The following is a 15,835-nucleotide window of genomic DNA, read 5'->3' on the forward strand; positions in this document are numbered from 1 at the left end:
CAAGCGGCGTCCCAAGTTTGGGAAACACTGATTTAGTGAGTGAGCTGTTCAGCTCCTTCTGAAAACTATGCTTTTTTGAAAATTTTAATTGTGGGGGAAATTTTCAGTGGCATAAATGGCAGTTAGGAACCCAGTTCCTTTTGACTTGCAAAGGGAGTTGAGCACCTAACTGCCCTTTATCTCCCCCTACATCCTTTGCTCCACATACCATAGGAAGAATTGTGATCTAGAAAGAGAACTAAAAGTTGTTGTTTAATCAAATGCTCCCATAGGGAAATGCTTTAGCCAGCTGGCTTCAGTATGAAAGTAAATAGCCATCTTCTGGAATGCAGAGTCTCCATCTTACTTTCAACTCTCATTCTTAGAAGGAAGAGAAAATGGTTTGAATTATTTTAATGAAATCACCAGCATGTTTTCCGTGAGAATGGGAAATCATCGTGTGTCACTTTAGCTTATGTAATTTGCCCAATAGAAAAATAGGGGACAGGAAGAAAGGAGTTGATACCCCTTGCAAAGCTTCACTAATGAATTTGTTCTCAACGTTTTAGGTCTGTCTCCCCGAGATCTTGTCCTTCAGTTTAGACACAAGGTACGCTTTCTTTATGTGGCTAATAAAGTACAGCAGCAGCATGCTTTTTTTACATGGTAAAAATGTAGGTTGCATGATGAGCAACTGGCAGCTGAGCAAGTGCACACATACACTTCTTCATATTTTAAGGTCCAGACTCTCTGCTGTACCTAGGGGGTGCTGCTAAGGAGCTGGATACAGCCTCCTGGGACTTTCTGGCCTCAGATGCAGGTTGGTGCAACCTGGGGGTTGTTGTTTGAGGGACCATATACCATCTGGAGATATGTTCCAGCCACTCACCCTTCCTGCCACCACACACTACCCATATTTCCTTGCCAGGAGTTGTGGGGAGGGAAATGTAGCAACCTGCTCTGTTGGCTCTACCCTTGTTAGGAATTCCCTCTTTCCTCCTTCTCCCTCCCCTACTAGAAGTATCTCCAGTAGGCAGGTTTCAAGTACTCTTCACTTCCTTTATGCATATATCACAAAAAAACACCCCACAAAAAAAACCACAACCCACATACACCAAGGAGTAGGAGATGGTGCTACCCCACTTAAACCTGTTATCCCAGTGGTTAGAGGACTTACGTAGGATGTGGAAGACTCAGGTTCAAATCCTCACTCTGCCTGATAGGAGCAGGGTCTTGAACCTGACTCTCCCACATCTTGGGTAGGTGCCCCAACTGCTGGACTATAGAGTCATTCTCATCCTCTCTATGGCTGAATGAATATTTTGTTGTTTTATGCAAAGTGGAAAAACTTCAGTAGTAGAGATTGAGAGAAACTTGCCTCAGAATACACCATAGTGCAGTGGTTAGAGCACTCCCTCAGGAAGTGAAGACCTGGGTTTATGTCCCTGTTCCTCTCAGGCAGAGTGGGGATTTAAGATCAGGCCTTCCACCTCCTGGGTAAGTGCCCTAATCACTAGGCTATTGTATAAATTGTGGGGATTAGGAATGCTTAGAGCAGTGGTGGGCAACCTGCAGGCCGCATGTGGCCCATCAGGGTAATCTGATTGCGGGTTGCGAGACATTTTGCTGACGTTGACCACCTGCAGGCACGGCTCCCTGCAGCTCCCAGCGGCCGCGGTTTGACGTTCCCGGCCAATGAAATAGCTAAGGGAAACATTTTTAATGAAAGATGAATTTACTTATATTACACACATGTACACACATGTAAATGTGTGGGGGGTTTTCCTGTTTGTTAGTCACCCACCATGTTAATTTTCCCTTCTTATTTTGCAGATCTTAATTCTTTTTAAATTGATTCTTCTAGAGAAAAAGGTAGGGTCTATGGGATGAAGGAGAGGATTGAAATGGAGATGTAATTGTTTATATGACTCTATAGAGTGTATGTTAGTGAAAGATAAATGCTACGCTAAATATGTCTGAAGTAAAACTCAATGCTCAAGTATATTTACATGCAGGTATAAATAAAACTGGAAAACTTTATCCCCTTGATTAACTGCTGTGTGTGTGTGTTGGTGTATAAATTCTGCTCACAAACTGTCAATAATGGAAAAAATTAATAGTTACTCTAGAGCAAAGGCAAGTAAAATTTGGTAAACTTGGGCAGGGAAATTTTCATAACAGTTTTTAAGGGATGGAGGTACATATCACGAAAAGCCACTGTGAGAATTGGTATAAATGATAATGAGAAATGGTCAACTGCATAAGGGAATGGATGGGAAATATCAGGACCTAAATAGTGCACTCACCATTGTAGAGTGAAAATTCTTAGTACATAAGGTCCAGCAAAAAAGAACTTCATTTAAACATAAAATAGATAGTAATATAAATACCAAAGGAAGCAAGCTTTAGATTTTTTCAAGTTTTAGATTTTTGTGAATTGTATGGATACTTATCTGAAATATATATTTAGTATCCAAGGTCATGTCTCTCTAGTCATGTTAACTTTGAATCACAGTAAATAAAAATAAAAATAAATATTAAAATAAGTAAGTCGACCTAGTTTAAATCCACAGAGAAGTGTAAGTCTTAATTATATTTTTCTTCAGGCTGTCTTACTGCCTAAAAGAAGTGCTGTCTTGGCCATTTAAGAGGACTCTGGAACATGTACAAACAGATAAGAAATAGAAACAAAAGAGTACCAATTTGTAAATTCAAATGTTGGGTCGAGATCTTTCAGTAAAGTGACTGAATATCAGCTCACAAATACATGACCACAGGGATCTTTTTTTCCTACAATGTTTATTTTCATGTTAAAAGTCAAAATCTTACTTTGCTCCCCCAGTGAACAAGCTAAACTATAAGTTCATCTCCTTGACAGAAATGACTTGAAGTTGCCTTTATAGGACAACTATAAAAAAAATCATTCATTGAAGGGCAGGAAGTAATATCAACAAATCAGACATGAGCAGTTTTTATCAAGGTTGCACAAAAGAAATCAGAAGTCAAGAAATGCATTGATTGCATGCACAACCTTAACTCTGCCCTATATGCATTGTGATAGCTTATAATTACTCAAATATAATACATTTTTCTACATCCTCAAGCCTTTTCTGTATTAGAAGAGTGTGCTATTTTGTCTAAATAATTAACAAAATTGATCTGGTCAAATCAGCTCAAATCTCTAATGTAGATACACTTAAACCAGTTTAACCCTTGCTTATATAGATTTTTGCTTCAGTTGGTAACTTAATGGATAAAACTGGTTTAAGTGTCTGTTTTCGGGCTTTGCCACTGTTTTAACTAGATATATTTTAAGTAATTTAAGGTTGTAGAAAAAGTATTTTGGAAAACACGATAGCGTAATTAGACTGGAAATGCCTTCATAGAAATGGGTAAAACTAAGATTTGATGTGCAACCTTAACTGGAGCATTTTGTACTATTTTTTTTCATTGCTTAGCCTTGCTACTTTAACATTCTTTCAGTGTAGTTTTTTAAATAGATATTTCTAGTTTTAAAATAAGTAACTGTTTAAGAACATGAGAATTAGTGGCTATATGTGATGTTTGGGTGTTTTAAGCAATTCAGGCCCAAACCCTGCAATTGGATTCAGTAGCATAGATTCCTTTGCCCAAGTGAAGCCCCACTGCTTTCCTCTGGGCTCTGTAAAGGCAAAGGCATCTGCCCTACCAGGCCTGATTGCATGATCGAGATCCAAGTGTCTCATTGTGTACTTTTTCATTTACCAAAGCTGAAGTGTTGAGTTTAATTCCAAAAAAGTCAGTAGCAGTGCCACATGGTAATCTTAGTAACAGCCTCAGAGTACACCAAAAAGCCTGTCAGTTTAAAATTGCATATATAAACTCCTAGATTTATTGTGTTATATAAAACATTTAGTTTCAGAAATTTCAGTGTAAGGATGGGGTGGGGTTTATTTCACTTTCCACATCTACACTGGTGTGTTGAACAGTTTCCCAAATATTTCAAAAGTCTGCTACAAATATTTTAAACTTTAGAATTAAAAATAATTGCTTCAGTTTATATTGATACAAGAAATGTTTTAGAAACCACCTTGCCTATTTGATTTAAAAACTGATTATGGTAGCATTTCATAATTACAGCTAAACATTCTAGTTATCTAGTACTGAGCTATAATTCCGTTCTGAAGTTGTACAAACCACAAGACACAAATTCACAGGAAGAGTGGAGGCATGCTCAAATGACTCAAACACATGAGTCTAGTTTGAAATAGCTGGACATCTATTGAATAAACGTGAGAATTCTTTCTGAACTTACAAGCAGAAAGTGAACCATGGCATCTGCTAAAAGAGAGAGAGAGAGAACACACTGTTTTCCTGTACTGGCTGCTTCCGAACAGCTGCTAAGGTTCCAGAATAGTTGTGGGGAAACCTGTACAGTCAAAGACCTTAAACATGCTAAGCCAGTATGCCCAATAATGCCACCCATTCTGGATCAGAAAGATGCCTTTTGTTCTGTGGCTCAACTCCCATTAATCCATGGGTTGATGCCTGTCCCACAGGTAGGAGGAAGCATGTCTCAAACTCACAACTACTGCTGGGTTGAGACACCATCTCCAGATGGTGGCCATTTGGATATTTATTGCCAGGATCACGCTATTTGCTGGTGTGTTACAGGGGGCAAGGGAGTCAATGTGCACCCAGACAAACTAAAGGAAAAAACACTAGAATTATGGAAAGCACTAACCTTAAATATATAATTACCATGCCACAAACAAAATTTTGGCCACGTGTGGGAAGAAGAGGTATTTCTTCACATGGATGGGTTTTTAAAACTGTTCTGACTGCCTGACTAGGGCAATTCTCCAGTCAGCTAAAGGCAATGTGGCATCGCACCCGTTCTTCAACAGTGAGCACCAGCAAGGACCAAATTGATTGAATTGCAAAAATGACCTTCTGCAATCATTAAGATTGTAGCTAGTCATTCTTACCGCCCCTGAAACTGATCTAACCAACCAGTATAAGATTGAATCATCCAAGTATAGTAAATGCCTTGTTATGTCTTCTCTTTAAATATTTATCTGAATAAAAATGTTATGGGGACTTTTATCGAAGTGAAATTCTCCATGAACTGATTTTAAACATTTTTTTTAGATAGATAGATATAGGCATTAGATGTCCTCAGATTCTCTTGTTTGTTTGTTTCTGTTTGCTTTTCTCTCTGACTTAAGCTGTCATTTTAATTTTTCCTTCATCCCCCTCCCCACAGGTGTTGTTTTATATTTCTCCAGTAAATAGACTGGTGGGAGCACTGATGACTGTCTTGTCTCTTTTTCCTGGTAAGGAAAAGCAGGTTTCGGCTATTTCTTTCTTGTGTAATTTCTGTTCATAACTGAAATTGACAGTGATATATTTGGGCGTGGGGGACTTATGTGACACAGGGGCTGATTTGGTATATTGCCAGAGTATAATAGCCACAATGAATTCACACACACAGCTACGTAATATTTGTATGAAGCACATATGCGCACAACCTGATAACACTTGATATTTATTGAGTGCTCCTTACCTTAGTAATAAGAAACTAAGTCTATTTTATCTCTGCGGGCTGCATATTGGGCACCTTTGATATGTCAGTGAATAAGAAGTCATTGGTTCTGTGTTCCTGCCAAATGTTTATCAAACTTTAAATAACACTTGCCAAGGCAGAATGTCAGTGCTGATCCATTTGTGTCATAGTCATAGGCGCTGACTCCATGGGTGCTCTGGGCTGGAGCACCCATGGGAAAAAATGGTGGGTGCTGAGCACCCACCGGCAGCCCCCCCACCCAATCAGCTTCTCTCCCTCCTCACAGCTCCTCCCGCCCACCACGATCAGCTGTTCCGCGGCGTGCAGGAGGCGCTGGAGTGGCGGGGGAGGGGATGGAACGAGGCAGAGCAGGGCCAAGAAGAGGCAGGGAGGGGGTGGGGCCTTAGGGGAAGCGGTGAAGTGGAGTCAGGGCCTGGGGCAGAGTGGGGGTCGAGCAACCTCCAGCACATTAGAAAGTCGGCGCCTCTGGCAGAAGTGGACTGGATTTTTAAAGTGGCAATGAAAATGCATGACACTTTTGTTTTGATATACTAAAAAGCATTTCCTACTTTGCCATTATCAAAAATCACTAAAATCTTTGGTGAGATGATATTGTGTATATGTTTGTCCTCCAGGTATGATTGAACATGGTCTTACTGACAGTTCACAGTACAGACCAAGAAAGAGTGTATCAGAGGATACTGGCTTGCGGGAAGTTACTCCCCCTTTAGATGATTATGTTTCTGTGTCTGTTGCTGACATTTCAAATACAAACTCAGGAGTGGGTGAGGAAGGCAGGAAGCTATCAGGAAACCATGTGTGGGAGGCTCAGAAAACAGATGTGCCTTTATCCCATTCTGAAAAGAATTGCAATGGATCACAGTCCTCCAATGGCACTGGACAACATTTGAAACCTCCTTCACGCACTTCTCCAGAGTCTTCTGAAAGCGACTGGGAGACCTTGGATCCTAGTATTTTGGAGGATACCAACTTGAAAGAAGGAGAACATGAAAATATGACATCAGAACAGACTGAAATCCTTTCAAAGGAATCCCCAACGTCAGAAAGCCCTCCAATTACTGTGCAACCTCAGGCTAAAACAGGACATGTGGTTCTTGTTCCAGGACTGATATCAGGGTTGGAGGAGGACCAGTATGGCATGCCATTGGCTATTTTTACTAAGGTAAATATTTTGATAATTGTACTTAGTAAATATTTACCAACACTTTCAGGCCTAAATTTTCAAAAGTGACTAGCAATTTTTGGTGCCCAACTTAAAGCCTGTTTAAAGTATTGCTCAGTATTCAAGTGCAGACTCTGACAAGAGACTTTATTTTTGTATAATAAAAAAAGCCCACTTTCCTGGATGTATTTTCCACCCCACATGCATATGCACTACTTCCCATGATCTATGACTGTTCAGTTTATTTTTCTAAGTCATGTTGTTAACAGGCAATGACTTGCAGACACTCCTTGATCAACTAGCTGCAGACACGAACAGCTTGCCCCAGATGGGCCCCCCATGTATTGTTTCTGTTTTACTTCTGAAGAACTTAGAAATCTTTATTTAGTAACTTCTTAATTAATAGAATTGTTGTGTAAGTACAAGTGTTTCTAATGTAATTATAAAATTTTGATAACACAAAGATGTGGGAAGTGCTACTATGTATCCCATCCATTTAGGCTTTTCCTGAAGTTCTCTTTGCTGTAATATCTAAGCACTTGCTAGACAAATCTGCAAGATAAGGTCCCTAGTGGACATCATGGGTTTTTCATTCTTCTTTCTACCTTTGATAAGGAGGCATTACTTGAGGAATATCTACGTTAAAAAAATAATAATAATAATTCAGCCCATTTGTTTCATGTAGGAGGGTTATGTGTTTATTCGGGCTTTAAAGTAGTCCTCTTATTTGCATTGCAGGTTACCCTCTACTGGGGATACCTTGCTTTGCTTGCAGCAATGAGCCGACTAATGAGGCAAACATGACTCAGCAAATTAAAAATTAAACACACTTACACCTCGCACAGATTTTACTCGTACTGCAATTGGAAATAAGTAAGGCTAAGTTTTTGTCACAGATATTTTTAGTAAAAGTCAGGGACAGGTCATGGGAAATAAACGAAAATTCATGGCAGCCCATGACCTGTCCCTGACCTTCACTAAAAATATCCCAGACAAAAGGGATAGGTGGGTTCAGCACCCACTGCTGCTGGGGCTCCCGGATCCCCCACTGATGCGGTGTGTGGGAGTGCCAAAGTCCCCCTGCCCCTGGGACTGGGCTGCTGCGGGGTCCCCTCACCCGGGCAGCTGGTAGCTGCAGGGTACCCAGGCAGCTGGCCCTGGCTGCAGCTGCAGTTGGGCACCTCTGGAGAGTCCCCACTGCTGGCCACGGCTGGGCAGGTGCAGGGGGTCCCGCCGGCCATGGCTGGGCAGCACTGGGGGCTGGGCGCTGCAAAGGCGGGGCTGGCTGGGAGCTCCAGCCCCAGGGCAGAAAATGTCACAGAAGTCAATGGAAATCACGGATTCCGTGACCTAATCGTAGCCTTAGAAGTAAGTTATAGAGAAGAAAGTGTGTGAGACACACCTCATATTTGTGCACTTGAACCTTGAAACAAAACAAAACTAGCAGTTGACAGTGCTGAATCACAGCACAGTGACCTGCTGCAGCAAAAGCCCCTAAAAGGCTGGTCTCCGAACTCTTGATGGGGTGTCTCATCTTTTACAGAGTGATCAGGCAGCAGAGTCTGGGCAAAGATCCACTTAGGCCATGTCTAACTACCACTCATGTCGGCAAAACTTATGTTGCTCAGGGGTATGGTTTTTTTTTTTTCACACCCCTGGGCAACATAAGTCACGCCAGCATAAGTGGTAGTGTGCACGTTGCTATGTTGCCAGGAGTGCTTCTCCCGCCGACATAGTTACCACTGCTCATGGGGGTGGTTTAATTATGTCGAAAAGAGAGCGCTCTCTCCTGTTGGCTTAAAGTGGCTACACGAGAGATCTTACAGCGGCGCAGCTGCATTGGTACAGCTGTGCCACTGTAAGTTCTCCAGTGTAAGCATAGTCTTAGTTATGGAGTCGAAGGAATGCAGTCAACTCAAAAATAAATTTCCGTCTGAAAATATTGTATCTAACTATTGTGACAAGTAACCTTAAGCTTGCTAGAGCAGAGAGAGAGTAGAGGGGAGAGTTTTCTCGTTTATGATGTGTATTTACTGGCTTAATTCTTTTGTTGATGGGCATTGTCTGTCTCACGATACCCCTCTAGGGGTCTTCACACTTTTTTCTAAGCCAGGGGTTTTCAAACTTCATTGCACCGCGACCTCCTTCTGACAACAAAAATTACTACACGACGTCAGGATGGGGGACCGAAGCCTCAGCCCCGATACCCCTGGTGGTGGTGGGGGGGAAGCCAATGCCAAAGCCTGAGCCCCTCCACCGCAGGTGGGGGGACCAAAGCCAAAATCCAAGGGCTTCAGCCCCAGGCAAGGGGCCTGTAACATGAGTCCTGCCACCCACGGCTGAAACCGTTGGGCTTCGGCTTCAGTCCCGGGCAGTGGGGCTTGGGCTTCGGCCCCTGCCCCAGCAAGTCTTATGCCAGCCCTGGTGACCCCATTAAAATGGGGTCGAGACCCACTTTGGGGTCCTGACCCAGAGTTTGAGAACTGCTGCTCTAGGCCCTGCTAGTAGGTATGTGTGAGTAACAGTAGTAGCACAGCTGAAATTGGAGAGACTACAGTTATGTGCATAGAGGGGAAAGGGTCGGAGGGTGGAAGGAGTGTGTCTGAATGCTAGGTGAGTCTGACCTTAGTTTTGAATCTCAGGATATTAGGCCTGTCTATTTAAAAAGGCTCGTCATATAATAGGACACTGATCTGCCATGACCACTTTTGCCTGATTTCTGAAGCTTGGAAATTAAAAATGTGAACACACACATATATTTCAGCATTGTCCTTTGCAGCTATACTCTGAAATTCTCTGCATGTTGACAGAGCCTTGAGATGAATTATGTGAGATATGTAAGGGTTTTGTTTTGTTTTTGTTTTTAATATATCGTGAATGTAGATGCGAAATCATGGTAAATATCCAATCCCTTTTAAAAATGTTTTTTGCGATGGGAGTTGGGACTGATGTTAATGACTTTATATCAGGGGCGGGCAAACTTTTTGGCCTGAGGGCCGCATCGGGTTTCATAAATTGTATGGAGGGCTGGTTAGAGGAGGGGCTCGTGGCTTGACCCCTACTTCCTATCTGCCCCCCCAGGGACTCCTGCCCCATCCAACCCACCCTGTTCCCTGACGGCCCCTCTGAGACCCCTGCCCCATCCACACACACTCGCTCCATGTCCCCTAACTGCCCCCGGACCCACGCCCCCCCCCATCCAACCCCTCCTCTCATTCCTGACTGCCCCTGGACCCCCTGCCCCCTGCCACCCCATCCACCCCCCCCCCTTCCTGACTGTCCCCCGGGATGCCTGCCCCGATTCAACCCCCAGTTTCCTCCCTGAACCACCATCCACCCCCCCGCCCCCTGACCACCACCCTGAGCTCCCCTGCCCTCTATCCAACCCCCTCTACTCCCTTACAGCGCTGGCGGCGCTACAGCCGTGCCGCCCGGCTGGAGCTAGGCCACACTGCCACCACCACTCAGCACAGAGCACCGGGTCAGGCTGGACTCTTCAGCTGCGCGGCGCTGCCCCAGGAGCTCACAGCCCTGCCACCCAGAGCATTGCGCCAGGGCTGAGTGAGCAAGCTGAGGCTGCGGGGGAGGAGCCAGGGGTGAGCCTCCCAGGCCAGGAGCTCGGGGGCCGGGCCGGATTGTCCCGCGGGCCGTAGTTTGCCCACCCCTGCTTTATGTAAATGGCTTTTTAGGGACTAATGGAACTGTTTATAATATCTTAAACTGGTAGGCATAGAATTAAAAGTTGTTTTTATTAAATTATGTTCTTAGTGTTCTGATCCCACTGGATCAGTAACTTATATTAGAAGCAACAGATTAAATTGCCCAAATCTAACAGCTGAAATGCCACCTTCTCTGGACTGCCATAACTTATAATAAGAAAAAGCTCTTTATCAGTGCTCCACAATTAGATGCTTGACCAAAACAAAAGTGTCAACATTCATGGTGCTATGCAAAGCAAACTCTGGCTCTAGTGGATGACCAGAGATGCAAATTACACAGCCAAAGATTTGCCACAGAAAACTCAGTCTTTCATGTTCCAGAGTTAAAATTTAAGGAATGTCAATACAAGTGACTTGAAGCTGCAATCATGCCCAACTAACATAGATATATAGAGGCCGTACGAAATGACAACCAAATGCAAAGAGACAAGGTGGGTGAGAAAATATTTTATTGGACCAACTTCTGATGGCAAGCGAGACAAGCTGTCAAGCTTACACACAGCTCTGCTTCAGGTCTGGGAAACATACTTAGAGGGCAGGTTTACATTTAAAAGGTTGCATCGGCGCAGCTGCACTGCTTTAGCCCTTTAATGAAGATGCTGTGTGCCAACTGCAAAGAGCTCTCCCGTCAGCGTAGTTAATCTACCTCCCTGAGAGGCGGTAGCTATGTTGATGGGAGAAGCTCCCCTACCGACATAATGCTGTCTGCACTGGGGGTTAGGTCAGTATAACTATGCCAGTCAGGGAGGTGGATTTTTCACACCCCTGGTTGATGTAGTTATACCAATGTAAGTCTGTAGTGTAGACCAGACCAGAGTGTCACAGCTAAATACAAGATGAAACAGATTGTTTAGCATAAGTAGTTAACACGTATTTCAAGAGACCGTGAAGAGGCCCATTAACACCCCTCCAGGCATTGGGAGGAAAGGAAGGGAGTGGGGGAAAGAGATGTGGAGGGATTCATAGAATATAAGGGTTGGAAGGGACCTCAGGAGGTCATCTAGTCCAACCCCCTGCTCAAAGCAGGACCAATCCCCAACTAAATCGTCCCAGCCAGGGCTTTGTCAAGCCTGACCTTAAAAACCTCTAAGGAAGGAGATTCCACCACCTCCCTAGGTAACCCATTCCAGTGCTTCACCACCCTCCTAGTGAAAGTTTTTCCTAATATCCAACCTAAACCTTCCCCACTGCAACTTGAGACCATTACTCCTTTTTCTGTCATCTACCATTGAGAACAGTCTAGATCCATCCTCTTTGGAACCCCCTTTCAGGTAGTTGAAAGCAGCTATCAAATCCCCCTTCATTCTTCTCTTCTGCAGACTAAACAATCCCAGTACCCTCAGCCTCTCCTCATAAGTCATGTGCTCCAGCCCCCTAATAATTTTTGTTGCCCTCTGCTGGACTCTTTCCAATTTTTCCACATCCTTTTTGTAGTGTGGAGCCCAAAACTGGACACAGATGAGGCCTCACCAATGTCGAATAGAGGGGAATGATCACGTCCCTCGATCTGCTGGCAATGTTCCTAATTATACAGCCCAAAATGCCGTTAGCTTTCTTGGCAACAAGGGCACACTGTCTACTCATATCCAGTTTCTCGTCCACTGTAACCCCTAGGTCCTTTCTGCAGAACTGCTGCCTAGCCATTCGGTCCCTAGTCTGTAGCAGTGCATGGGATTCTTCCGTCCTAAAGTGCAGGACTCTGCACTTGTCTTTTTTGAACCTCATCAGATTTCTTTTGACCCAATCCTCTAATTTGTCTAGGTCCCTCTGTATCCTATCCCTACCCTCCAGCGTATCTACCATTCCTCCCAGTTTAGTGTCATCTGCAAACTTGCCACGGGTGGATGCCATCCTCCAGATCATTAGTGAAGATATTGAACAAAACCGGCCCCAGGACCGACCCTTGGGACACTCCGCTTGATACCGGCTGCCAACTAGACATGGAGCCATTGATCACTGTTATTAGTGGGTTATAGACTGTTGTAATAAGCCATAAATCCAGTGTCTCTATTCAGTCCTTGATTTTTAGTGTCTAGCAAAGTTATGAATTTAAGCACCTAGGCTTGTCTTTTAAAGTGTTGTGCAGGTTACCTTTGAGGATGAGGACTGAGAGGTCAGATACAGAGTGATTGCTTTGTGAAAAGAGTTCACCAACAGGTGATGTGGTGTTTTTGTCTTTTATCATTTTCCTGTGTAAGTTCATTCGAGAGCTTAGTAATTGTCTGGTTTCATCCACATAGTTATTGTTGTTGGGGCATTTAGTGCACTGGATGAGGTATACCACATGTTGTGAAAAGCATGTGTAGGACCCAAAGATCTTGAAAGGTGTGTTGTGGGGGGGGTGTTGATTATTGTAGCAGAGAAGATATGTCTGTAGATTTTGCATCAGTTGTTCTGCAGGGTCTGGTGCTGCTTTGAGTCGGTGTGTACTGGTCTGTGAGCAGTTTGCTTCTGATGATCAGAAATGGGAGAGGTTGGAGGCTTGTTTGCTTGAAGGCCAGAAGAGAAGGTTCAGAAAAGATTTCTTCCAGCCTGGAGACCCCATTAAGTATGGGTTGTAGTTGTTTGATACCCTGTATGGGTTCCATTCGGGGGTGGCAGGTGACAACTAGGGGTGTGTGGTCAGAGAGATGGTTTTATTTCTGTATTGAAGCATGTTCTCTCGGGGTATTTGTGTGGCCTGTGCCATGATTCAATCTACTTCTCCTGTGGAATGTCATTGTTCTGTGAAGGTGATTTTGAGTGTGTTAAGGTGTATATCCCAGACTTTCTCTTTGGAGCATGTTCTGTGGTATCTGAGTGCCTGGCTGTAGATAACCGATTTCTTGGGGTGTGTGGGGTGTTTACTGGATCTGTGGAGGTAGATGTGGTGACCCGTGGGTTTCTTGTATATATTTGTGAGGGTTCCACTGTTGAAGCTGATAGTGGTGTCCCGGAAGTTGATGCTGGTATAGGAGCATTCCAGAGAGAGTTTAATGGACAGGTTGTGATTGTTGAAGTTGTGGTAGAAATCTGAGGGAGTTTTCATTGTCTGTCCAGAGGATGAAAATATTATTGATTGTATCTCAGGTATATCATTGGTTTAATGATAGACGAATGACATACCTGTGATACAATCAATGATATTTTCATCCTCTGGATAGATGACTGAATAAAATGGTAAAAGACAAAAATACCACATCACCTGTGGGTGAACACTTTTCACAAAGCGATCTCTCTATATCTGATCTATCAGTCCTCATCCTCAAAGGAAATCTGCACAAACCTTCAAAAGACGCTGGATTTATGGCTTATTACAACAATCTATAGCCCACTAACAACCCCCTGCCAACTGCTTTCCTCCCTTTCCTTTCCTCCCTGTGACTGGAGGGGTGTTAACAGGCCACTTCACCTTGAATGGTCCTTTTGAAATGTATGTTAACTACTTATGCTAAACAATCTGTTCCGTCTTGTGTTTAGCTGTGACACTCTGAGTAAATTTCCCAGACCTGAAGAAGAGCTCTCTGTAAGCTCGAAAGCTTCTCTCTCTCACCAACAGAAGTGGGACCAATGAAAGATATTACCTCACCCACTTTCTGTCTCTAATATCCTGGGGCTGACATGGCTACAACAACACTGCATACAACCAAATGCAAAGTCATGTTAACTTCAGTTCAATTAGAAATACCAGTTTAAAGGGGGAAAGCGGTGTTTTTTTCATTTGGTAAAAGGACAAAATCACTGGGGGGGGGGGAGAGGGGGAGGGAATCTTGAACATTTTAAGATGGATTTTAAAGTGGAGAACTAAACAATTTAAATTTAGTGGACAATGTTTTTTAACGTTTACCTTCCATCCTACAAAGGCACTCTCTCATTCAAGTTTAGCTAATGAAATCAAAAGCCGAGGACTGGAAATTTCAGATATACTAATTTCTAGTGATGAGCATCCTTCAGTAACTTCTAGATTGTCTACTCTCAGCAAACAATTTAATTCAACATGAAACTGAACTCCATTTTAGATCTGGCAATTTTTAAATCAAGAATGGATGTTTTTCTAAAAGTTATACTCTAATTCAAGGAAATGTTATGGCCTGTGTTATACAGGTAGTCAGACTACATTGATCACAGTGGTCCTTCTGGCCTTATAATCAGCGAAGCTCTTTTGATAGGATTATTTACAAGGTTGTTTTCTTGTTTTTGTTGGTTCCATACTATGGAAAGAAAGTTTAGTCCACCAGACCAAACTTGGATGAATGAGATTGGGCCAAAAGGTCATGAACTGGCTTTATTGACCACGTGGTAATGTATTTCCTAGTATAAAAGAGCACAGAACTACAAGGAAAAAACAGGTTATGGATTTTTGTTACTAATTTTAGTGCCAGCTATATAAGGTCAGATGCTCATCTCATTTACACCAGTGTAAATCAGAAGCCGTCATAGTTGCATGGTGAGTTTGGAATCAGGCCCTCTTTTTATTTTAAATGGCAAAGCATTTCTAAAATGGCACAACTTGTCTGGTTGTTAAAATTACATGACAATTAAATATTGCATTGTCAGCTTCCTTAATATTATTTTTCCAGAAACCTAATACTCCAGGTTGGTGACTCTCTAACATAGGACTCTTATTCTTTGACAAAGGCGGTTCTGTTTTAGTTGTTGGTATTTTTCATCTGGATAGCGATCCTTGTGTTTAATCTAGAAAAAAAGTAGTAGTTTTATTCCTTTCCTTCCATATGTTTCAAATTGCCATACTGCATGATGATGTACATTCATTCTTGTTGTTTTGTCCAATATGCCTGTAGTCCTTCTGTTAGTGTTAGTGAATGAACTGCACAATGCTTTGTGTATCTGAACAGTTGGAATTGGGTTAGAGTTTCAAGGGGTACATTAATTCTATCTTAAAAAGGAAATTATAATGCTTCCAGCTGTATCACTAGAATGTGGGTGTAACCTACATCAAAGACTTAGACTTTTTTTTAAATAGCAAATTTTCCTGGAAAGCACTGGTATAATTAGTATCATAAGGACACAGTGGTTAAAAAGCACAGAGCATAGTCTTTTTCTCCTGCTGCTTTTTTTTTTTTTTTTTTTTTTTAAAGCAGGCATGCACATGCTCACAAAAAGTTATCCTGGAGCCTGAAAGTCTGTCCCTGAAAAACATGGATAGCAACAGTGCACGAGTGTCTAACTGTCCTGGCAGTGTACCTGAGTCCTGCCAGAAGAGACTATACTGTGAAAGAAAGGATAGTCTGACTGCCTGTTCAGTTCTTGTCCTCTTTACTGTGCATGCCAAGGACATGAGAACTGGATTGAGACCACCAAACTCATTTCACATTCGTCAACTCTGTTACCATCTGAAGCTGTTTGGGCTGGATTTCAACCAGTCAACTAAGAGTGAAAGCCGCTATAAGCCATTACCAAGTATACTCC

General features: G+C 42.9%; 1 protein-coding gene across 1 annotated transcript in view; it reads left to right on the plus strand.

The window, feature by feature from the left end:
* The window catches only part of LOC112104948 (late secretory pathway protein AVL9 homolog), a 69,922-nt gene that overhangs the window by 40,878 nt on the left and 13,209 nt on the right, over positions 1–15,835 (plus strand). Inside the window, 4 exon segments of the mRNA XM_024197555.2 lie at positions 488–589; positions 1,813–1,851; positions 5,225–5,294; positions 6,160–6,707. Coding sequence (XP_024053323.2) covers positions 488–589; positions 1,813–1,851; positions 5,225–5,294; positions 6,160–6,707 — 759 coding nt within the window.

This window comes from Terrapene carolina, unplaced genomic scaffold (genome assembly GCF_002925995.2).
Source record: "Terrapene carolina triunguis isolate 2854851 unplaced genomic scaffold, T_m_triunguis-2.0 Scaffold33715, whole genome shotgun sequence".
NCBI classification, from domain to species: Eukaryota; Metazoa; Chordata; order Testudines; family Emydidae; genus Terrapene; species Terrapene triunguis.